Here is a 25,303-nt window from a genome sequence, read left to right on the forward strand (position 1 = left end):
GGTTCCGTAGAGTAGTGGTCAGCATGTCCGCTTTACATGCAGGAGGTCCTGGGTTCGAGCCCCAGCGGAGCCATGGTTCATACCCCAAGCACGCCAGGCTCTGGGCACACCAGGCCCTGGGTGTGTGTTGTGAGTGCATGGGAGGAGACGCCCCGCCTTCAGAGATTCAATTTTTAAGGGAGACGACAACATCTATAGGTCAAGGATGAAAGTGGAGGGTCAAGGGAAAAGGGGGATTAAAAATCTAAAAAAAAAATTTTTTTAATTTGAAATATTTGTTTAATAGAACTATTATAGATCTGAAATGAGAATCAGCTGGAAATTATATGAATTTACCTGAGGAAATGATCAAATAGGCCAAGAATGTTGTCTGGTTGTCCAAAGCATTTTAAATGAAATTGTGGTTTGCTTTTTGTTCTTTAAGGAAGAATTTAGGGCTATGAAATTGTCTTTGAATGTAGCTTTGGACTATATTTTGGACTATATTCCATGGGTTTCAGTATCCAGTTTAGTTTTCATTGTTTGTTTCTAATTATAGCTTTTAGAATTTCTTATTAAAATACAGAAGTTAAAATTCAGGTGTTTTGATTCTTTTCATCAACTTTTAGTTGTTTCTTGGATTCTTTTCCTTATGATCACCAGATATAGCTTTTATACACAATTTTCTCTTCATTTTTAGAACTCCCTTTTTTTATAGTCTTATATGATATTGTGAAAAGAAAAGCTGTACCAACCTTGTTTTTATCAAAACTATCTGATTTTTGCCATGAACTTTTTTGAGATTCATTTGGTTCAAAGGAGCTAAATATTAATGAACATGTAGAGTACTGAGTTAAACAAGGCTTAGAAATTAAATCAGGTAAAATCAATCAAGAAAATCATTGATTCTATTAATATGTTTTCTTATTTTCAACCTCTATTTGGACAGGTGTATATTCTAAATGCCATTTAGAAATCTAGATTTTTTGCTTTAGTATTAGGCTATTAACTATTTTTAATAGTTTTGGTTGTGTGATGGAAGAAAGAGATAATTCTTATAAAATGGCAGTGAATTTGTTGTAAAGGACATTCCTGGGACAACTGGTAAAATTTGAAAGTAGACTCAGTGTTAGGTTGATAGTATTGTCCTAGTGGTAAATATTCTGAATATAATAAATATTTCATGGTTCTGTAGGAAAATATTCCCATTCTTAGGAGACATATGTTAATATATGTAGTAATAAGGTTATGGTGATTGCAATGAACTGTCAAATTGTACAGCAGGAATATATATACATATCTGTATAAAAATATATGTATATCTTTATAGACATTTATCTGAATGGAGCATAAGAGAAGGAAAGGTAAACAAATGAGGCTGAATGTTAACATTTAGTGTAAGTTGAGAGTGGTGAATGTTATGTTATTGAATGTTTGGGATCTGTTATCAAGGGGTCTTGACAACATTTTACATTTTAATTACACATAAATATTAATATTTACATATGTGTAACTATATATGATTAATTACCAGCTGATTTCCTTAGATGTTATTATAAAGTCAGAAAACTATCTTAATTGAGATATGGTTATTATTTGGTTGTAAATCTTTAATGAGTTGTAAAACAGCCTACAACATACCTTGACAAAATGGAATTTAAATTGGTTTGGTGTAGTATTTTAAACTTTTCCTTGGAAAATTAGAGTACCTGATAAAATAAGTCTTGGAATACTATATATATTCCCCATGGAGATTTATAAGCATATTATGTCTATCAAGGACTCTGAGAAATAGTTCAAAAAAGAAGCTTTAAATTAGCATTTCCAAAACTTATTTCAGAATAAAGTATTTCTTTTGCAGGTTGACTTGATGTTTTTCTGATCAGTGAGAACATCAGTGTGGATACCTTTTAATTAGAATAAGATTGCCTATTTTTTTCTTTATACATACTCATTGTATGTTTTTGAATGAAGGAGTAATTTTTATATTGCCTAATAACTTTCGGAGATCTTTTCTTTTCTGTCTAGTCTAGCTCTAATACTGTGCTGTTATCTACAAATGTGAGGTCTTCATTGCTGAGATCTAGATCTACTTCATCGAGGAACAGAATTTCTTTTAACTTTTTTGTTTTAATATTTTTTATACTTTTTTTATAGTTGTTTATGGGGGTTAATTTAGCAGTTTATGAAACATTTAAAGTAAAAATTATGTTTTGTTTTGATTATTTAAAAAATAAGCAGTTTACACTTATTACACAATGTTTAATATTGTGTAGGTGTTAGTGGGTTTTGCTTTGGCATGTACAGAACAGGAATGCTCTAACTTCCTACCACCAATCTCCTCAGGATTAGTGATATGCAGTGATGTATAAATAAGCTTAACCACAAGCAAAAGTGAGGCTGTGCAGTGGAAAAAAGTAATGGTCTCTGAGTTAAGGCTTTATAAACTGTTAACTAAGTGGATTAACCTCATGAGCTTTATAGCTAAATAACAATTTGTTTTATGTTCTATACCTTGAACAAAATACCGAAGAGAGAAGTTAAAATGGCAAAAAAAGATTTTAAAAGTCTTTTCTATCTTAATGAAGTGAACAAATAATCATTTAAGAGACACGAAGTCTAGGCATAGGTTATAAATAGTGCATTGGATGAATGTGTAACATACTCAGTTTGAGATAACAAGTATAGGACTAGAGTATGAAGTGAATACCCTTTAAAGCCTGAAAGCTATTTATTTTAATGAAGGATAGTAATTACTAAAGGAAGTAATGACCATAATTTTGTACTAGTTGTATGTCTAAAGAGATTCAAGAAGTTGAATCCAAAGAAATATTGGAGTTGGGGTATATCCCTACATTTTAAAAGTTTGTCGTAGAAAATAAGCATGGCCCCTTACAAAACATCTATTATAGTTTTTGATGTTGTGACCCAGATCAACATTCCTTTTTTTGAATGATTGTTCAAAGACTAGATAGTATTCCTCTGTAAATACTTGTGGTTGTTTTCAATGTTATGTCAGTTTCTATGAGGTAAAAATGAAAGGCTGATTTTAATTTAATAATTTTGCAAACATTCAATGATGAATCACCATAAACATTTTAAATAAAATAATGCACATATATTGAAATTGGAGCCAAGTTTTTGCAGAATAAACATATATCATTATATGTGATGCACTCTGATATATTCTCTTCTATTTAAAAAGACTTTGGTCATGAAACAGATTGATTTGTACAGCTATTAATAGATGATGAATAGCAGTTAGCTTGAAAGTGAAACAAATGATGAGGTATCATTGGGACCTGTATACACACACTATAGACCAATAACAATAACAGGATTATTTTTTAAATAGCTGTAGGTATTTTTCCATAAACAAAAGTAGTATTTAGGTTGTTACTTGTTAAAGAGTAGTTTTCGAATTGTTCAGGTTTTAATCTGTAAAAGTCCCTTTTAATAACCTATGTGAATGATATTCATCTAATTTTAATATGGTAGAATTTAATTCATAACAATTAAAAACTAGATTATTGCAAGTATGAGAAAATCAAGATTAGAATAGATTAAAGATGATACAAATAAAGTTAATAATTCTAAAGGAAAAACTTTTTTTAACATTGAAAATAGCATCCTGTTTATTTTTTAAAATAATATAGTTAAAAACCATTGCACATTACTGTGTAAACATACACAAAGATATAAACTTGCTGTTTTAAAGGCCTTTTTACTTTTGAATCTTTGTAATTTTTTTAAGCTTTGTAATTTTAAGTTGTGTTTATCATGCATTTATTTTGTATCTTTATTTCTGTTTTGGTTAAAGTTATAAACAGCAAGTTTTTGTGTTTAAATTCCTAAAAATATTGGGATGGAATTACAGTAATGTGTTATGGCTTGGGCCCCTCGCAGGAGTGTATCTCGCAGTCAGCAGTGAAAACAAAGTTTGAACAGCACACTATCAGAGCTAAACAGATACTAGATACTGTGAAAAACATAATGGATTCAGTAAACGTGGCAGCAGCAGAGAAAAGGTATGAATTCATTTTATTGCAAAATAAAAATGTAACTGTCCATATGAATTCCTTAAACTAAGGTTTTAAGTTTTATAAATACTTTTCCTACTGAAATCAACCTTGTAGATTTAACTCGTGCCTGCTTGCATGTTTTTAAGTGAATACTTAAAACCAAATATTTATTCTACAACCTTGAACACATCATTTACATTACCTGGATCTCGGTATTTTTGTTTATGAGTTGTGGTTTTAAAATGTTGAGTGGCTTTAAAATATTTTTAAAGCAGTGGAAGAACCATTTCTTCAAGTTGAATTTCTTAAAGAAGTCCAAAACAGATGACGCTCTTTTTTACATTGAACTTAGGAGCTATCTTTTATATATTCATACCTTAAAATCATTTTTTTATGCCAGTTGTGGTTTTTATCAGCTGGTAAATAAACAAAGTGATTATATCTGCCAGCCAGAAAGTCAGTTTGGTAATTACTACCCTATATGTCATACTATACTGCGCCATTTTATTCATTTATTGCTTTATAAAGATAGAAATGAATACATGGAAATGTCAACAGTATTGAAGAAAAGGGTAATTCTTACAACCTTAGTACACTTGAAACAAAGATCAGGATGTTATTAGATATGTCAAACATAATCTTAAGACTCAGTTGAACCTTTAGTGGGCTTAAGCAAAACAAAAGATATAAAACATTAAAGATTAAGTTAAGATGACATAATTGAGGATTTTGAATGTGTATTTGATATTGCTGAGAACAAAACTTAGCTTGTATCTAAGTCTATTACCTAATTTCAGTACTTTTGCAAGAATGTATTATCTGCAAAATTAGAGAATTTCTAAACTATAAAACAAAACAGCAAGAACCCAGTCTGATCTCAGCCTCGTGCATTATTTCTATATAATGAGATCATGTTGCCATTTATGTCCCTTTTAGCTAAATTGCTTTATTACACTAGCCAAAGTAAGTATTTGGTCTGTGGATTGACATTATTGATTTTTAAAAATATAGGACATTGGACTAATCATGGTACAAAGATGTGATTTGGGGACAGTTTGTATCATCAGAATGTCTTGGGAACACTTAGAGATGATCTTAAAAGGATCTCAGGCCTTTTTTTCCCCTATATCATCCACGGGTTGACAAATTTTCTGTAATGTCCAGATAGAAAATATTGTAGGCTTTGTGGGCCATACTTTCTCTGGCAACTACTCAATTCTGCATTTTAGAGCAAAAGCAGCTATCTAGACAATAGGTACATGAATGAGCACAGCTATATTCTAATAAAACATAAAAAAAAAAAAACGCTAGCAAATGGCTGGATTCGGCTTGCAGGATACCATTTGCTGACCTCTATTTATTAAGTAGAGTTAATATTGAGTTCTGTTAATATCTATGAAGTGTTTGGAGACTTAGAATCCTTATTAATCCTTTGTAGGATTCAAGTGTCACATGGGCAGAGAAACAAAATAGTTCATATCCAGTCATCTATAAGTGAAATATTTGACTCTTTTTTTAATGTTGAAATATGAGATTGTTTTCTTGTATCATGCTAACAGATGGTTTAACACATAATTGACTGACTGCCCTGCTTAATTGTTTTGGAATGTTAAGATACCTGAATGTTAATTACTCTTCATACTATAATAGGGTTTATTCGATGGAAGAGAGGGAAGACCAAATCGATAGACTGGACTTTATCCGAAACCAAATGAACCTTTTAACACTAGATGTTAAGAAAAAAATCAGAGAGGTTACAGAGGAGGTGGCAAATAAGGTAAATAAAGTAACTTTATGATTAGAAAACAGAATGGAAATACTTTTAATAATGCCAGAAACGTTACCCTTATTGCCTTAAAGGAATATTCAATTTGATCTTTTGAGTGGTTGGTAATCTTATTTAATTTTTTTACGCTGATTATTTTTGTATTTTCAGGTTTCCTGTGCAATGACAGATGAAATTTGTCGACTTTCTGTTTTGGTTGATGAATTTTGTTCTGAGTTTCATCCTACTCCAAGTGTATTGAAAGTATATAAAAATGTAAGTTAAATTGTAGTTAGAAGTTATTCGCATAATTTCCTCACCATATTCTACACTCTTATGTAGATGTTTGTTTATTTAAGTATCTTTATTGCAATCAGTACATGATTGAATTGTTAACATCTCTTCTGTACTTTTGTAATAAATGTAAATTATCTTGTTTATAAGGTGCACAGAAAAGTTATCCTTTTAGAATAAGGTCATTTTAGCACTTAACTACATTTTTAAAGTTTTTATAAAATCTGTTTAATATTTTAGAGGAAAAAATGTGGACATTTATTGTTTTTAACAGGAGTTAAATAAGCACATAGAAGATGGTATGGGAAGGAATTTGGCAGATAGGTGCACCAATGAAGTCAACACTTCAATGCTTCAATCCCAGCAAGAAATTATTGGTAATATTTATGGCTATAAGTGCATGTGATTTATTTTCCTTTAGTTATTTTATAAAGTGTAAAACAGTACTTACTGTCATTTCTTAAAATAAACATGGTAATTTTGTTCTTTCTAGAAAATTTGAAGCCATTACTTCCAGCTGGTATACAGAATAAATTACATACACTGGTTCCTTGCAAGAAATTTGATCTCAGCTATGACCTTAATTGCCACAAGTTATGTTCAGATTTTCAAGAGGATATTGTATTTCGTTTTTCCTTGGGCTGGTCTTCCCTTGTCCATCGTTTCTTGGGCCCTACAAATGCTCAGAGGGTGCTTCTAGGCTTATCAGAGCCTATCTTTCAGGTATTGGTTTTTTTGTTTTATTTTTTTGTCTTAAGGAGGTGTTTTTATCAGATGTTTATTGCTGTACTATTCCACAGATATGTGTCTTTGATTTACCAGTTGAAATTCTTTTTTTATTTTGTTTATGTGGTTGTCTTGAGTATACACCTAAGAGAGAAATTGCTGAACCATATGGCAATTCCATGTTTAACTTTCTGAATAACTGACAAACTTTTCCAGAGAGGCTGCACTAGCAATGTGTTAAAGTTCTGTTTCTCAGCATTCTCATCCAGACTTGTTATTGTCTGTCTATTTTATTCTAGTGGATGTGAAATATTACCCCATTGTGTTTTGATTGTATTTCCCTAATGACTACTGATTCTGAACATCTTTTCATGGTTTTTAGCTGTTCTGTCTATTCAAACCATTTGTTCAATTTTTAATTGAGTTATTTGGCTTCTTATTGGCTTGTGGGAGTTTTTTATATATTCTAGATAAGAGTCCTTTATTGGATATATGGTTTTCAAATGTTTTTCTAATCTGTGGATTGTCTTTTAATTTTCTTATGGTGTATTTTTAAGTGTAAAAGTTTAAATTTGAAGTCCAATTTTTTTTTAATGGATTGTGTTTCTGGTGTGAGAAATTTTTTAAAATATAGTTTTAATTTGAGAATTGGGGGACTACTATTACTGGTAGACTCATTGTATATTATGAAAATTCATTATTCTTTATGATATCTGTCAGAAAATAGTTTCATAGAAAATGTTTAATTGTGTTTCTATTTTCTTCTTATGTTTATGGTATACTTATTAATTGGAGTCATTCTTTTCATTGATTTATTACTATAATTTTAAAAGAAATGCAGTAGAATTTTATAAACATAACTATTTCATTTGTGATTGTTTAACTATAATGATCATTTTTTCCCAACCTTATTAGCTCCCCAGATCTTTAGCTTCTACTCCCACTGCTCCTACCAATCCATCAATGCCAGATAATGCATCACAGGAAGAACTCATGGTTACCTTAATAACAGGATTAGCCTCTCTTACATCTAGAACATCTATGGGCATCATCGTTGTTGGAGGAGTGGTAAGAAGCAGTACTTTTTTTAGTATAATGAAATTTGAATTTTTTTGCAAAGCTGTCTGCTAGATCACAAAGAGAAAGGTATATTTCTATTTGCAGGATCTGCAAAATGACAAAGTTGTAGGTTAAAATTAGTGAATGAAGAAGAGTTCATAAGCCTACTCTTAAATTTTTAAGAATATTTATTTATATACTTAAAAATTTAAATATAATTTACATATATAACATTGTATTTTAGATATAATAATGATTTGATATATATATGTATATACTTGTGAAATGATTACCACAATCTAAATTTTTCAAAAATCCATCTTTAGAAAAGAAACACCACCAATTAACTAGTCCTTAAAACAATGCTTTCTGACTATTTTCCCATCATAGCACACAAAGAAATAATATTTGTACATTGGAGTAACAGGAATGATCCAAGTTCCTTATGTAGCTTTCTTTGACTACCAAAAGAATCTGCCTTAAAATATTAATGATTACTTCTAATAGTAGTTCTTATCTGTTAAATAAAATTTTCCATTGAATCAACTTACCAAATGTCTGACAGCTTATCAAAGTTCTTGTCTGATATTTATATGCCATTCATTTTCAGCTTGTTTGGTTTCTAATAACTTCAGATTTTCATAGAGAAGGAATATACGTTTTTAAAAAATGTATCTGACTCAAAGATTTGTAGGGGACTGATGCCTCTTAATAAGTCTCCTTGGTGGTGTTTTTCTTTTTCAAAGTAAGTTGCAAATTTATCTTACAGATTTGGAAAACCGTAGGCTGGAAACTCATATCTGTTTCATTAAGTATGTATGGAGCTTTGTATCTTTATGAAAGGCTGACCTGGACCACCCGTGCCAAGGAGAGAGCCTTTAAACAGCAGTTTGTGAACTATGCAACTGAAAAACTGCAGATGATTGTTAGTTTCACGAGTGCAAACTGCAGCCATCAAGTACAACAGTGAGTTGAACGCTTTATTTTTGGTTTTAAAAAAAAAGTTCATTGAAGTATTGAAAATGCACAAATAAGAGTATAGCTCAAAGCAGTATCACAATGTGAACACATTTTGTTATCATAAACACCTGGGTCTACTGAGTGCCTTATATATCTTAAGTATTTGTTTCATTGATTTAGTAAAAATATATAGAATTTCAGTAGAGTCAGTGCATAATATTCTGTATTTAGATGCTACTGAGAAGTGAGTTAAAAAGTTCACTGAGCTAAAGATGATTGCAGTTTAATTGAAGAAATAATGTACATAATTATAATAAAAGGTGAAAAGATAGGAAATATGAGAGCCTCTCACTATATGAGACTCTAGAATGTGAAATGGTAAAGGCCAGTGGATCAATAAAGGTTTTCTAGAGGAGGGGTGGAATGGGCAGAAGAAGAAGATCTAGGCAGAGAAGACAGTCCAAAGGCAGGAGGGTAGAGGAAAAGGAATGTGTTCAGAAACATGAGAGAATTTTGGTGAAAGGCGTGTATATAAGGGGGATACATTCAAGTATGAACCTAACATTAAGACGGAGTTGGATAATTAGGACTCCTGGGAGTGACAGCATTATTTTTTAGCTTTGAACAAATAATTTTGCGGTGGTATGGTGTGTATAGAATGGTTTAGATTAAGAAGACAAGAATTTGCAGGGAGATTGTACTGTTTTCAGACACAAGATGAAAGCCTGTTCTAAATGAGCTATAGAGAATAGAAACAATGAGAGCGTGTATTTGAGACCACTGAATTAGTTCATTCATTCATTCACCAAATATTTATTGAACTCCTATTTTATATAATAGTTTTAATTTTATACTAAGGAAGAGCTTTCTTCTAAGGAAGATACTGGACCTCCAACACAAATCAGCTGATGGTCTCATACATAAAAAACAAAATTAATGAAGCTTTCCATTCATCTCATCTTCAAACATTTATTAATTGCCTACCATGTAATAACTTTGCTAGAGGTTATGGTAAATAAAAAGTTAAAGATGACTTAATTCTCTTCCTTAGAGGGCTTCACACTCTAATAGAGGCAACTTTAATTACTTACTCAGGTAAAATAATATTAGCTAAATATTAAGTTAATAAAATATGATTTATTTGTCTAATGTTGGTAATTGATGGGATATGGAGAAAATGGTGAGGAAAAAGACCAGGACAAAGATGAAGATGAACAGAATAGTTGCAGAGAAAAATAAGTCAGTCAGTCATATTCCAGAGATATATACCTACTAGGCATGCTCCTCGTTGGAGAATATGAACATAATGTTTGCCAAAGCAAACCTATTAACTAGGACACAAAATAAATATAACCCTTTGGTTTAGAAACATGGTTAAATGTTTTTATGATTGAAAGTATTTTTTCCCGTCACGGGAGTTCATGAAATTTTCTTTCCCTTTCTCAGTAATTATTTTTATGGGAAGGACACGAGAGTAAAGCTCATTGTGCTTCTGAAGAAATATACCCATCTTTTGCCTTTTTATAGCTTATTTATATTTACAACCATGTAGCAGAGGTAATATAGCCTCTTAAGCATTGGTTTCGAGGACAGATGAAATTAAACCCCCAGTCATATTATGCTTACAAGTGCTATTCCAACTCCTCTTACCATTCTTAGTAGTTCTTATGCTTTGATACCTTATACTTTAAGTATTTTTTAAACTTGTGATCTCCTTTTTATATAAGCTTAAAATAAAGCCTATTCATTTTGAAAGACATTTGTGACTGTCGATAAAATTGTCTTTTATTTTAAGGGAAATGGCAACCACTTTTGCTCGCCTCTGCCAACAAGTTGATATTACACAAAGACATTTAGAAGAAGAAATTGCTAGATTTTCCAAAGAGATAGATCAATTGGAAGAAATACAGAAAAATTCAAAGCTTTTAAGGTATTCGAACCATTTTTCTCAATAATATAAACCTTTATTGCTCTTATTACCTAAATATAATTATGTAAAATCACTAATGCGTTTCTGTTAAAACTTTTAGCTTTCTGTGTTGGCTTAAATTATAATTTCCCATATTTAATTCCATAGTTTTGCTACTTCAGTGAAAGCTAATTTTAACAAGATAAATCTGAAGTAAAGAGTTTTTTTATAACTAAACTTACAAGTGTTAAGCTATATTAGTCTCTTTTGAAAGCACAAGTTCTGTAATTAAGAGTTTTTAGCCTTGTGTATATTCAAGACTCATAACTTCCATTCTCATTGAGGACTATTGGGGATGCTTAAATTTGAAACAACAAAGGTAAGCAAAATATCCTACTATAATGTGGAAATGAGGAGTTCTGATTTATCATGGATTCTTTGAGGTATAAATAAATTTAGCTTTTGGAAACCAGAAGTATCACCGTGTCTGTACTTCTTAGCAGTTCTTAACTGTCAGCTTTATTACTTATTTGCTGGTTCGTGAGTCTGAGAGAAACATTAAGTGTCATTTAATCCTTGCTGCTGCATCAAGATACATGCTACATACAATTGCCTACATAAGAGCAGTTTGCAATGTCTGCAAATTGGAGAGATTGTCCTTGTGATCTGAATTTTGTGACATGTATTTAAAACAACTGTGGTAGTATATCTTTCCATGGTGTCTAAATCTGATCAGCAGTCACATTCTCATTGTACCTTAGTTTTGAAATCTCTGAAAATGACTGCCTGTCCTTTAGACCCCAGCCTGCTTTCATGCACACAGCCAAGTGAATTCCATTGCGCCTATTTTAAGTTAGGTCATCCCAAATGCAACCTTTGAAATTTGGTGAAACTATATCCAGTAGAAGTGTTTTTTGTTTTTTTTTAACTTACGTAGGATTTTTTTTTTTTTACCTTTTTTCTTTTAATTTTTAAGATTTTATTTTTTTATTTTTCCGTCTGGTAACCACTAGTCCAATGTCCATGTCCATGAGTCTCTAAACCTATGTAGGATTTTAAATGGTTTCATCTTATTACAGTAAACATACATGATAAAACAGGTTATTTTACTTATGTAGCTTTCTGATTTTGGCTAGACTCACTTGAATAAGTGAATATTTTTGATCTGCTAATTCATCTTTTTTACCTAGTACTTCAGGAGAGTTGCCTGAAGAAATATACAGTGGAGTTCATATGTACATTTAACCTACATGATCTCAAGCATATGCACTCAATAACAGAACAAGGCCAAGAAAAAAATAAAGGGAGAAGCTCATGCAACTGTGTGTGTACCATAGTATGAAAAAGGGAAACACAAATCTGTGTTCCTCTGTCAGTTTTAGTTTGTTGTCCTCTCTTAATTATAGACAGTTGTTTGCATCAAATATGATTCAAGTATGATTTTATTGGTATGCCATGGGCCTTTGACATCTGTCAGCTACTTGTATACATATATATAAAACCTTATTATATACTTTATGCTTGACTTAAAGGAAGTTCAAGGACAGTTAGACTGTACATGACTTAGGCTATATGTTCCACATAAAGTGATAGGACTCCAGTGCCTTCTATGCTTTTCATTCTTTTACATTCCAGACATTAGAGTCTGTTTATTGTAAAGCTATAGTAGTACACATAGTAAGTACTCTAAAAAGAGTTGTTATAATCCGAATTCAGATAAATGTTGCATCAGCTGGCTGGTGGTTTTTCAAGATTGTATGAAATGTATTTTTTCCTCATTGACCTTTATGATAATTAGATTGTTTTGTTCATTTTTTTTTTAAATTAGAAATAAAGCTGTTCAACTTAAAAACGAGCTGGAGAATTTTACTAAGCAGTTTCTACATTCAAGCAATGAAGAAGAATCCTAACCATAGAGTTTTGCTTTGGTGATCATCATAGGAGAAGTGGAACTTGGATGATTTGGGACAGTTACTATTTTTATGAAATGACTTTAAATATGAATTATACTCACTGTACCTAAGTAGCAAATTCTCGTATAGATTCTGGTAATGATCTATCTCAGGGTGTTTGCATTTCTGAAGAGTGTTATGATGTCTCTTTGGTTTTAACTTTTGGTAAAGAAAAGGCTAAGTTGTTTGATGTGTTAAAATAATGAATTAGTGAAAAGCAATAGAACCAACTATGTGACCCCTGAGGGGTGGGGCCTTGCTCTTAATTAGGGCTTTCTTCGTTTTTAACTCTGAAAACTCTGCTTCCTGGTATCCAGGAGTTAGAGAATGCTCCTTTCATCTTTCTGAAAACGAATTTTTGATGCCTACTTTAATGGGAATAATCACTTCTTTGTTTTATAAATCGCGTTGCTCTAGCCACCAAGAAGGAATGTGGAATGTTCTTGAGTGTATTATTTATGCAAGTTACAGTCACTTTTGCCATTCTGGCAGGTATGTAAACCACTAATAAATACATGGTTTTTACTCCTTTTATTCCCATTAAAACCAATGTAAAGCACTATAAAGGTTTGTTATTCTAAATAGTCTTTACTGAAAGTATCTAATAGCTTCCTGATCTGCTTGTAAAGAAGCATTTTCAGCTTCAGCTATGACGACAGTAAGGAAGGTTTTCTATCTCAGTTTTAGGAGTATCATTTGAAGTGATAAAAATCGCCAGAGATATGAGTGGCCTGCATTCTGGTTGGTTATAGTCATCTACAAAGTCTGTTCTTCAGAAGGTTGGCTGAGGATATGCTGGATTGTCCTCCCGGGGTGACTTCACTTCTTTTTGTGTGAATTTGCCAGGGCATGGTTAAAAATTATCACTGTATTTTTTAGCTTAGTGAAATGTTTATGGATTCCAGTATTGTGTGTATTGGTGTTAAAAACTAATTTAAAGTTATATGGAAACATTAAAAAACGATATTCTAGGGCTTTGCTATGCAAAATGTAGTCTTGAAGACAACCAAGTCAGCATCACCTAGATGCTATTAGAAATGCACAGTCACAAAGGACGCAGTGCTCTGACCAAGTATATTCTTGCTTTTTTTCTGTGAGAGGGATAACATTTCAGGCTCTTTTCATCTTTTAATACTCAGTACTTTTCTGTGCCTTTAAGGCTCCTGGATGCTATTCTGTCTTTTCACAGCAGGTGCAACACTATTTTTTAAGATATTTTAAGTGGAATTTAACATTATTTAGGCCATAGAAGCCTCTCAAAAATGCTTTTATATCATACTAGGATGCAGTGTCAAATCCAAATAAATATTAACTTATAGTTTTTGTTATTGCTTAAAACCAAAAGATGGTACAAGCCACTAACAAGTGGGGTCAGGTAACAAACTGCAACATAAAAAACTGATGCCCAAGACTGCTTACTGCTAATTTGTTACAAGTTCAAGGCCTTACTCTTAATAGGAAGTACTGGAACTTTCGAAACAGCATAGTGGTTTGGTATCACCTCATTAGCACACTACAGTGGTTCTTAAAAGTTTGGTCCCTGAATCTACAGTATTGCTTCTAAACTTGTAAGAAATGTACATTCTTAGGTACCACCCTAGACCTACTGAATCAAACACTAGGTTTGGGGACCAGCAATCCATGTTGTAAGAAGTCCTCTGGGTCATCCCGATGCATGCCAGAGTTTGGGGACTACTGGAATCATGGTTCTGGTATAGTTTGTAGTAAATTTGCCATCACTGGTTTGAATACAGCTCTACCTGATCAAGTTTGAAAATGTATAAATACTAGAAATGGAACACTAAAATAATGAAACTCAGCCTTTATGCCTAGAGGTAAGTGTACCTATAAGCCGGTGAGTTCTACAGAAATTATGTAATTTACAGCTGATGTAGTTATTGTTCAATATGTGTTTGCAGATTTATAAACTTTGTATAACCTCAGACTTTTTACAAAACTACATTTTTATAAGTATGCAAGCTTGCAAGGTGAAAATAAAACTTGTTTGCCTGATAGTTGATAAATGCAGCATTTATATTGGCATTTAGTCAGTTTTACCTTTAATTTTTACAGGAAATGTGTAAGCTATCATGAGTAGACTGGCTTGTCTTTTGGTTGCATTTACTTCTTTAGTACACCTGGCCTAGTGTTGAAAGTTTACTCATTTATCCTCCCCCAAAGTTGTGGTGATGAGAGTAAAAGCTTGTAATCAGTACTATAAGCAGTAGAATTGTTTATTTAAAGATTACACGGAAGGAAACTAAGTGATCCTAAGTGAGCTCCAGGAAAAGAATGACTTAATTTTGATTTTTAATGAAAATCTGTGGCACTTTAAGAGTAAACTCACATTGTACTGAAAGATAGGTCAGGAGCACTCCAATCTCTTCCTTGCTCCAGCAGCTCATGGCCTATGTTTAGATAAAGGGTCTAGGGCTGAGTATGAAATATTGAGCTTGGAGTTTAGTTCGGGGACTTTAATGATACAGTCTAATTGACTTAAAACATGCTACATGGAATCTGGTTAAAGCACTTTATTGATTACAATATGAATTCACAGCAATATTTCACAGAGCTACTGTACAAGTAAAGGAATGAATCACTGCAAGAAATATCCAAGAATACTGTTAAGTCATGGTACAAATCCATCATTTGTTTGGTTGAAAGTTTTTATAAGAACTTTAATTTAGTAGGTTCACCTTTCCCATAGTCATACTACTGACACTGAGTCTATTGGCCACAAATGTGTAGAAATGTTTATCTTTCTGGTTGAAGAAAAACATTTTAGCAATTTTAAAAACCTATTTAGATGTTGGTGCCTTTGGAAATGCAAATGTTCAGCTGTTTCTTAGAATAGGATAGAGCACCATTGTTTGAAAGACAAAGGCTTGAAATATCTATCAGGTAAATCATTGAAGTTCTGTTAATTAAGAAAAATACCGTATGATGTAAGATTTTGTCGGGCACATTGAACACCTGACAAAACAACTGGTTTTTTCATAGTGCTGCACTCATCATAATTGTTACAGGATCAGTAGTTGGATTTAAGAAAAAAAGACAGCAAGTTTTATTAACATGCAAACAAATTTGCTAAATACAAAGTGTACCATCGGTGATTAATAAATCACTTTTTAAAACAGTGCTTAGACATTCAGCTGCAAACCACTTTCATGAGTACCTAAGGTAACCAATATTTTTAAATATAGCTCTGAATTTAAGGCAACTCCTCTAACAATGGAAGAAAAACTAGTAAATATGAAATGCATTTTACATTCTGCTTAATCTAAATACCAATTTTATTCATTGTGCAAACCTTTCTCAGAAGATAGTCTAGCTTGTGTGTCTTAAAAATTCTTATAGAAGATGAGAAATAGTTTAAAATTTTATTTTCCAAAAGGGAAACTAGAAGCTGAACACAGTAATTAAAAAATTTTTTTAGCCTGACTCACACCCTACAGATTCTGGAATTGTTAAAATGATGATGGGCCCATTTAGGAGACTTTTAACTAATCAGTTCCAGATAAGTCACAAGTATTCAACTGTTATAATTTTAAATGTGAGACATTCACTGGAAACCAAAGCATAAATTTCCATGAAGGTTTTCACTTTTAAAGTATGTAAAGTCTTTATTATTAAATCTAAGACCTCAAAAGGTCAGGTAACATTGGCACAGTATTTGGGGGGCGGGCACAATATTTTTTAACAATAAAAATTTCATTTTGTCACTTGAAGAAGTCAAGACGTATTTTTCTTTTAATAGGTTAATTTTAAAATTGCTTACCCCGTATTTCAGAAGCACCTACATCCATCATGTCTAGGAGTCTACCTCTATCATCATGCAGTATTAGTCAGTTCAGCTGAATCTAATTTACAAGAACTACCTGCTAGTATCTCTTGTAGTTGAAATCTTGGCCTGTATGAAGATGGAACTTAATATGGTGTGTTTAACCATGGAATCATAGCTATGAAAATATTAGCTAGGGAAGGACCTAGCTCATGGTAGCAAGTGCTTTCTTGAGCAGGTTTTTGGGATAATTTGGTGAACCACAATGGCATGTCACCATTTGTTTTAGAAAAGAATATATGCCTTTAAATTTTTCTTGCCAGCTCTCTAAAAACTAGTCTTTATGAAGTGTTCAGTCCTCAAATAAACCTGTTGAGGGACATATTTGTTTCTTTAAAGTTAAAAAAAAAAAAAACGCATCAGATAACTGCAATGTTTTTAGTGATGCAAATTCCCTAAAACTACATTTGGCCATATTTTTAAGTCTTAAAAAACTAAGATTCAAACTATACAGTATTATTCAAGTTATATGCTTATTGATTTCAGGAAGTTTAATAAACAACAGAATTAAATAGACAATTAGCTGAACCCATAGAAAGCAAAAGTTTAACTAGTAAATTAATGTGGTAATGAGGTTGCCATTTGGTCATATTTATAATTAGTCACAATCCTGGTGGTTTTCAGTTGTCAAATATTTAATTATGAGAACTGCTTTTAAATTATCTAAACTTTAGGAACAAAGTCATTTTTATCAATATGTTTAAGACCATAGGAGTCTTGTAGTATGCCTCTGACTAAAGTATCTCGTTCCTAGAATAATTTTCAGACTAGAGGAGATACTCTATATAAGGCTATTTTGCATACGGCAAAAGTACTTTCTTGAACAGGATTTTGGAATGCATTGCTAAACTACATGGCAAACCCTCATCCCTCCTTTGTTTTTTGGAAATTAATTTGTTCCTTTAAAATTTTCTTGCCTTATCTCAAGAACTGGTCTTTATGAAGTGATATAGTCCACAAACATTAACAGCAAAAAAATTCACAGAAATCTATGTGTATAATATATATATACATTCATGCCCGCCACAAGTCGTTTTTTTTTTTTTTTTTTTAGTCCTATATCTTAATCTTCCTTTATTCATTCTATTCTCTTTTTAATATCAACTGATGTTAAAACTGACACTGACTTTATTATAGTTGGTGTAATAGCACATTTACAATAGAAAAATGAAAATCGACATGTAAAATTTGGAAGTATTTAAGTTAGGGTTACAGGTAATAAAAATTTAATAGAGACCTATCTCACCAGTAACTGACAATTTACTGAGTTAACACAATGAACTTATATAGATCAGAATAACTTGTGATGTCATCATCAAGCAAGACTAACAAACTTCCACTGTCAATCATTTAGATTTATTTGTAAGAAAATCCAAAGGGAAAAGTATCTTTGTTTAAATTCAGGAGGGCCCTTTCTAGTAATAGACACATTATACCATTGACAAGCAGAGGAATGAATTGCTTTGTATTTTCCTTTGACTCCTTTAAAAAGCTCTTGGGATTTTCTTTTGGCTTTAAAATAGTCACATGCATCTAGCCAGTCTTTGAAGCAAAGCCATGCCACTTAGAAACCAATATTTTGTGCTAAGGGAAGAAATATTACAGAAGAGCAAAAAGCCTGAATGTTTCCTTTTTAAAATTTGAAGGCACAGTTTACAGTAATTCAGATTTCATATTATGTGAACATAAATTCATAATCCACCTTGTGACAACTATAATCAGGTCTTGTGACTGGTTATTTACGCTTCTTTCAAAAACGTAAAGTCATATTTCCTATCTAGTTACATAATGAAGGAGAACACTGGGGGAAAAAATCTTCAGATGTAAAGACAATTCAAATGTTCTGAGATAATGAGTATACTCTACAAACTCAGTTCTAGAATATGAAATCACTAGGAAAGTCCAACTATTTAAAGGGCTACTCGAAGTGTCATTTGATCATATGTTCTTTTAAATGCCAAGAACCATTTACATGCAATTACTGTTGTCTACTTATTGAGTTTCTTACATATGTCTCAAATTTCAGAATGAAATCTCTATCTCCTGGCCTTCCAATGATCTCCCCCTCAAAGGACTGAAATTGAGCACTTATTTAAATTGACATGATGGCAAAGGATGCACTAGACACGAATGATAATCAAAAGGACTCCCCACAGAGGTACCCAGCTGTCAGCTTTCTTAAACATCAAGCAACCAGGATCTCTTTAAGACTTTCTTCAAACATAGACACACACATTTGGTATTACTTCCATCTACTGCTGTGCCTAGTTCCTCCACTACAAAACTCAAAAATGTGACATTTCTTATGTATACAAAGTTAAAACGTAGTTCTTAAAAAAAATGCAAACAAAGTATTAGGTTGTTATGTGTACTTTTTGTTCTACACAAAGAAAATAAAGAATGAAACTTAGTAAAAGCAAAAATTCGTCAAGGTTAAATTAGTTCAACTTCTCTAATAACACTGGTCCTTTTGATCTCAGCAAGCACCTTTGCCTTGTTTTTTTTTTTTCATCTTTTTTCTATTTTGTAGTTTACTGAAAGCTTCTTTTTGTATATAATCTCAATAGAAAAATCTTCACCTGCAAATATAAGGTAGGATTTTTTTCACAGCTATAGGCTGTAGCACTGATTTCTCCAGATGTCAACAGAGGACACAAAATGTGTATGCACTGTTAATTCCAGATTCTAAGAAAACTGTCCCAAGAGCCTGTTGCCACAGCCATGCCATCATCAGTTACACCCAAACAGCTGACACGGTTATCATGACCAGCAAGAACACCTGAAAAACAAAAGTTCAATAAAAAGTTAGCAATAGGCAAGTTTTAGAATTAAACAAGTATATGTAAAAGATCTAGAAGGGTACTTAAAAGCTAAGATTCTTCCAAATGGGGAGACTGAGTAAGTGTTAGGGATAAGCTGTACATTGTTAAGTAAAACAATTCTTTGTACATGAATTTTTGACATGCATCAAATCATGTTATTCATTTTTGAAAAATTATTTCATAATTATGCTTATAATCTAGAAAAAGATAGGCTATTACTCTACATCTCTAATAAGTTCATGATATTCCAATTTTGCCACTGAGCAATGTTATTTTCAAAAAACAAAATTTTAAATGAATTTCAGTGAAGTAGTCTTTTACTTCAAAAACGAGAATGAAGCCGTATCACTTCTGAAAATACCAATATAATTTGTTTCTGTTAACCACCAAACGCTAAAATGTTTTGGTTATAACCTTCTGAAGCCACCAAACTCATCTAGTTTTAATTTCTTCTTTATATTAATCTTGATATTCTGATTAGCACACAGGATAAAAAAAATATTCCCCAAAATTTGGAAGGAAAATGAGAAATATAAAGATTTTAAAGAAAAAATAGAATATATAAAATTCTTATAGAATTTTTAATACTGTGTTCTCTCTACATAATTAAGCATATCATTTTCATTCAATCTCAGGAACAGAAGTTCTTCTTATTAGCTCTTAATATTTATAGCATATCCAGTGTGGCAACATTTGGTAATGGGCAAATTTACCATTATGGGTTGAAATGACAAAAATGAACATTATAGCTAAATACCCAAGACACACTGGAAAGGAAATTAATATAAGAATAAGCCACATTTCAATTTCAAGATGAAAGTATCCAATTAAGCCAATCTTAAAACCAGTAAGCAAAGCAAAACTAAAACTCAAGCACATATTAAAAAATAGGGAAAAACTTTTGTTGTGGATACTGATTAAATCCAGGCGAAACAGCTAATACCTTAAAAAGTACCTGGCTTGGACAATAAAATATCTCCAAAAATATACAAGTAAAATGCAAACTGAACTTTTTCCTGAGAATATCACTGCCTCTACTTCTCAGAAACCTCAACAACTGTATAGGAGTTTAAAAAGGTAAGGACAAAACCCCACAAGGACAGTGAGGATATGACAATAGGCAATGACAACAAAATTTTGTAAGTTAGATGGTGAGAACTGTTTTAGTGGACCCTAAAATGCTGAGTTCATAGCAAGTGGTCTTTTGTTCAAGAAACAAAATTATACTGCAGAACCTCCAAAAAGGTCAGATACCAGCAGAACCAGGCATCTCTGGGACCAGGTAGGGGCAAAGCTGGGGTAAACTAAGACTGTGTTAGAAAGTGTCCAAGAATCAGACTCCCTAGGCCTCCTCCTCCACTCTTCAGTCAGGTGATTGATCATCCTTCACCAGGAAATTTAAGACTAGACTGACTTACTCGAGAGAGTATAAAACGGTCTCTTAACAGAAAGAAAATAGGCACAGGTGAGATGGGCAGAACTGCAGAATATGGGGAGTAAAAAAAGTTAACTTGTTAATTGTTTTGCCCCGCAGCTTTCCTCCTGAAATCAGCTCCCAAACTGGCAGCCAGATTATACAATCCAGGTAGAAAAGTAGAAAATCCACCTCAGAGAACATAGCTAGTCCAAGGGGGAGAAGTCCACAAGATCTATCAGTGTTTCGCCAATGAAAACCTGGCCAGATTGTCCTTCAATGAGGCAGGCCTACATGCAATACAACATCCCAACCACGTGCATTGGGCTTTCAAACAGTTTTAGTGCCTCACTCTTCAGTGTGAAGAACAAGCTAGGAATCACTAGAGTTTTAAGGAAATATTCTAAAAATAAGGATGGGACCAAATAAGAAGGAAGACAGGTGGGAAAAGCAATTTGGAAAACATAAAAGATTATGCTTGAAGAGGAAAACTTCAAAAAAGGCTTTCATTGATAACCTCAGAGAAATGAATCTTTATTCATTAAAAAAAAAAAAAGATGCCTTAAAAAATATCTCAAAAAGATGGTAGCAAAAATGAAAAACCAAAACTTAACAGATCATTGAAAAATAGGACAAGGACTTCCTCCCAGAACACTGAGCAAATAAAGACAGATGGAAAATAGGACAGAATAAGAAAGTCTAAGGAAAGTCCAAGGAAGTAAAACATCAGAATAATGGGAGTTATAGAAAGATAATGACAATGGAGAAGAAATGCTAGCAATTAAATACCCACCCCCACCCCAAACTTCCTAGTTCTACAAGGTAGAAGTTTCCAGATTGAAAATGCCCACTGGATACCCGGCACACTGGATGAAACTGGATCCACTCCAAGACATATCAAAACTGGCAGAAAGGCTGTAGAATAATTAGTAAGTACATCAAAACTAAGAACATAAGCCAAATAATTAACTCGATAACACAAAAAAGGTCTGCACAGCAAAAGAAGTCATAGTATATACCTCACTGCTCAGCAGTAAGTGCTGTTTAAAAAGTCATAATTATGTAAATACTGACATGTTCGAAATGAAATTCCCCAAATGAGAAAAACTGGAAGATGGGAAGGACTGGCTGGGTGGGGTGTGGTGGGAGGAGTTAAGCCATGTAGAACTATTTGATTCCTTAAGTACAACTTTAATTCTTAAAAAAAAAAAATTAAATCACTGTGTAATTTGTTGTTAATGACATATAATGTAAATACTAATATTTTGGAAGCTGCAGGACAAAACAGAACGGGGCTATAGGAAGGCAGTGTGCATCCATGTCCTGTCCTACACAAGGTCTGTTCCAGAAGGAAGATGACCCATCGCAGTTAAAATGTCTCCTGTCAGCTTATAAAAAATTATAATTTGGCAAAGACCACAATGAATTATATTTGCTATTCATAGTTACATCAAAACTTACCAAACAAGAAAATATGACAGTACTGGATGTTAACTCTTCAGAAAAAAGAAATGTTAACTATGGTTTACGGACTATAACTGCACTCAGGGCAACAAGGATCCTGAATGAGAACCGGGTTGCCACTGCCCAGCTCCAGGGTGTCCAAGAGCCTCAACCAACTGATGGGAAGGCTTCACGTTCCCTGCAAAACCAAAACCTAGTGTGGATTTCGTCACTAACCTGCACGATCTCCTTTTAGCGTGTCCCATACGTTACAATTAAAATCATCATAACCAGCTAACAGGAGGCGCCCACTTTTTGAGAAGGCTACGGAGGTAATTCCACAGATGATATTGTCATGAGAATACAATAATAACTCTTGGTCTGCACGAAGGTCAAAGAGACGGCAAGTGGCATCATCGGAGCCAGTGGCAAAGGCATATCCACTTGGAAAAAACTAAAAAGAAAAGCAACAAACATTTATTTCATAGACATGTACAAAAATCATGTGAGGCAATGTAATAATAATAGACTCCGGGGTAAAACAAACCTAGAATCAAATTCCAACTTGGCTTCTTCCCTGGTGAGTGATATTGGATACTAAAGATTCTTAAATACTTCGGGCCTTAGTTTCAGTTTTAGAGTATTGGTTAGGAGTAAATGAAATAACATATGCCAAGTACATAACCTGTTGTTTAACACACAGTAAATGTTCAATAAATATTGGCTCTGGTCCTCTATAGATCTTATTAAAACATATAAATCAAATATGATTTTATAGAATTTACATATGTGTACTCTTAAATGTTTCAAAATCCCCTTATGAGAAATAAAAGGAAAGACTTTAGAAAAGAGAACATGACTCATTCCAGTTAGGTTAGGTTATAAAGTTAAGCTGGTACTAAAGAAAAACTATGCATTATTAGTTTGTGAATCCCTTCTTGCAGATACGAGCATCACTCAACATTGATTTTTCTGTATAAAGAGGAAATAACTTTTTTTCATATAACTAATGGCCACCTGAATTATATTTAACTGACTGCTCATAACCTTTCCTTACTTTTTATTTTGCAGTTAGCAACTTAATTTGTTGATTTGTAGCAATAAAATGAAGAATATAAATTTGTTTTATCTGTCACAAATATTTTATAGTTTGTTTGCCTTCTAAGTGTTTACTGTTTTTTTTTGCTCTAAGATAAATTTATTTATTTAAATTAGTTTTAATTATACTGTATATTGGTTAGACATATATACTGTTCATAAAGTGATTCCCCAAATTGCTCCCTTCCTTCTCTGGCCCTCCACTTAGCCAATACATTAATGCTAACTGCATTCCCTGTGCTGTGCTCCTCATCCTTGTGCTCAACTATCAACTACTAATTGTTACTTCTTTAATCCTTCACCCCGTTCTCCCATTCCCCCAACCCCTCTCCCCTGTCACCAAATTGTCCACTATATTTTTGAGTCTGTTTTTGATTAATTTGTTCTTTTTATTCCTAGATTCCACATAGAAGTGAAATCATATGGTATTCATCTTTCTCTCTGTGACTTATTTCACTCAGCATAATAACCTCTAGGTGCATCCATGTCATTGAAATAATAGGATTTCATTTTTTTTTAATGGCTGAGCAATATTCCATTGTACATATGAACCATAATTTCTTTATTCAATCATCTATTGATGAGCATTTAGGTTGTTTCTATATCTTGGCTATTATAAATTGTGCTGCCATGAATAATGGAGTGCATAGATCTTTACAAATTATTGTTTTGGTTTTCTTTGGATAGATACATCTATCTAATAAGGGGTTAATATCCAAAATTTATAAAGAACTTATACAACTCAACAGAAAAAAACAATCCAATTAAAAAATGGGCAGAAGACTTGAACAGATACTTCTCCAAAGAGGAAATACAGATGGCTAACAGACATATGAAAAGATGCTCAAGGTCGCTAATCATCAGAGAAATGCAAATTAAAACCACAGTGAGATATTACCTCACACCTGTCAGTAAGGCTATCATCAATAAATCAAAAAACAGCAAGTGTTGGTGAGGATGCAGTGAAAAGAGAACCCTCATACATTGTTGGTGGGATTGCAAATTGGTACAGCCACTATGGAAAACAGTATGGAGGTTTCTCAAAAAAATTAAAAAACGGATATACCTTTTGATCCAGCAATTGCACTTCTGGGTATTTATCCAGTGTTTACTTTTTTAAAAATATAAGCAATTTTTAATTTTCATGTAGTCAATTTTGTTTATCTTTCCCTCTGAGATGTCTTTCTTTTATTTATTTTTTTTAACGAAGTCCTTCACCAGGCTATTATCTGATGTTCAAATATATTCTAGCTTTTTTTTTAATATTATCTTCGTTTTTCACATTTTTTTATCCAACTGGTATTTATTTAATATATTGCATTCAGTGTAAGGATCTAACTTTTCTTATTGTTAATTAAACAACCAGCTGTTAATTAAATATTTCCCACTCACTTTGTTGCTACATCTATTATTCACTAAAGTTTTACATTAAAAAAAAATGTTAGTTTTAAGTTGGCTGTCTGTCCTTTCTTGTACCTGTATCACATTATTTTTTAATCATTATAACCTGATAGTAAATTTTATCATCTGGCATAGCAAAACACTCTTTCATTCTGCTTCAATCAGTCTGTCCTCCATTATTCCCCCTACTTGATTTTCACAGACATTTGATTGAGTCTCTTTTCTTCATATTCCTGACTCATCTCAAAAAGAATCCACTTGGGTTTTAATTCAAATTAGTATGAAAGGAGTAAATGGTTGGTTTATGCCATGCAGTCTTCCCATTTAGGAATGTGAAATTTTTTTTAATGTTTAAAAAAGTTTTATGACTCTCTTCATAAGGATTCTGCACATTTCTTGCTAAATTTATTCCTTGTCTATTTTATAATTTTTATTACTGTTCTCAATAGATTTTTTCATCTTTCTTATTTTCTACCTGGCTGTTATTGGTATAGCAAAATTACTGATTTTAAAAATAGTTTTTGTAATCTAGAAAATATACTGAACTCCTCCCGCCATCCAACTGCTGCCTATAAGAAAATCACATTGAATATAAGACATAAATGGGTTAAAAGTAAA

The 25,303-nt window shown here is 32.4% G+C and overlaps 2 protein-coding genes across 6 annotated transcripts in view; one reads left to right on the plus strand and one right to left on the minus strand.

The window, feature by feature from the left end:
• The window catches only part of MFN1 (mitofusin 1), a 29,096-nt gene extending 14,410 nt beyond the window's left edge, over nucleotides 1–14,686 (plus strand). For all 4 annotated transcript variants that reach the window (XM_016159734.2, XM_016159883.2, XM_016159800.2 and 1 more), the window contains exons 10-18: nucleotides 3,886–4,007; nucleotides 5,652–5,778; nucleotides 5,938–6,042; nucleotides 6,335–6,437; nucleotides 6,554–6,783; nucleotides 7,702–7,854; nucleotides 8,615–8,811; nucleotides 10,601–10,735; nucleotides 12,543–14,686. In XM_016159734.2, coding sequence (XP_016015220.1) covers nucleotides 3,886–4,007; nucleotides 5,652–5,778; nucleotides 5,938–6,042; nucleotides 6,335–6,437; nucleotides 6,554–6,783; nucleotides 7,702–7,854; nucleotides 8,615–8,811; nucleotides 10,601–10,735; nucleotides 12,543–12,624 — 1,254 coding nt within the window. In that variant the 3' untranslated portion in view covers nucleotides 12,625–14,686. The remainder of the gene's footprint in view (nucleotides 1–3,885; nucleotides 4,008–5,651; nucleotides 5,779–5,937; nucleotides 6,043–6,334; nucleotides 6,438–6,553; nucleotides 6,784–7,701; nucleotides 7,855–8,614; nucleotides 8,812–10,600; nucleotides 10,736–12,542) is intronic.
• A 496-nt stretch (nucleotides 14,687–15,182) lies between these two features.
• GNB4 (G protein subunit beta 4) overlaps nucleotides 15,183–25,303 on the minus strand; it is a 45,102-nt gene continuing 34,981 nt past the window's right edge. For both annotated transcript variants that reach the window (XM_036218796.1, XM_016160085.2), the window contains 2 exons: nucleotides 22,424–22,640; nucleotides 15,183–19,286 (listed from right to left, as the gene is read on the minus strand). In XM_036218796.1, coding sequence (XP_036074689.1) covers nucleotides 19,180–19,286; nucleotides 22,424–22,640 — 324 coding nt within the window. In that variant the 3' untranslated portion in view covers nucleotides 15,183–19,179. The remainder of the gene's footprint in view (nucleotides 19,287–22,423; nucleotides 22,641–25,303) is intronic.

This window comes from Rousettus aegyptiacus, unplaced genomic scaffold (assembly GCF_014176215.1).
Source record: "Rousettus aegyptiacus isolate mRouAeg1 unplaced genomic scaffold, mRouAeg1.p scaffold_m13_p_4, whole genome shotgun sequence".
Taxonomy (NCBI): domain Eukaryota; kingdom Metazoa; phylum Chordata; class Mammalia; order Chiroptera; family Pteropodidae; genus Rousettus; species Rousettus aegyptiacus.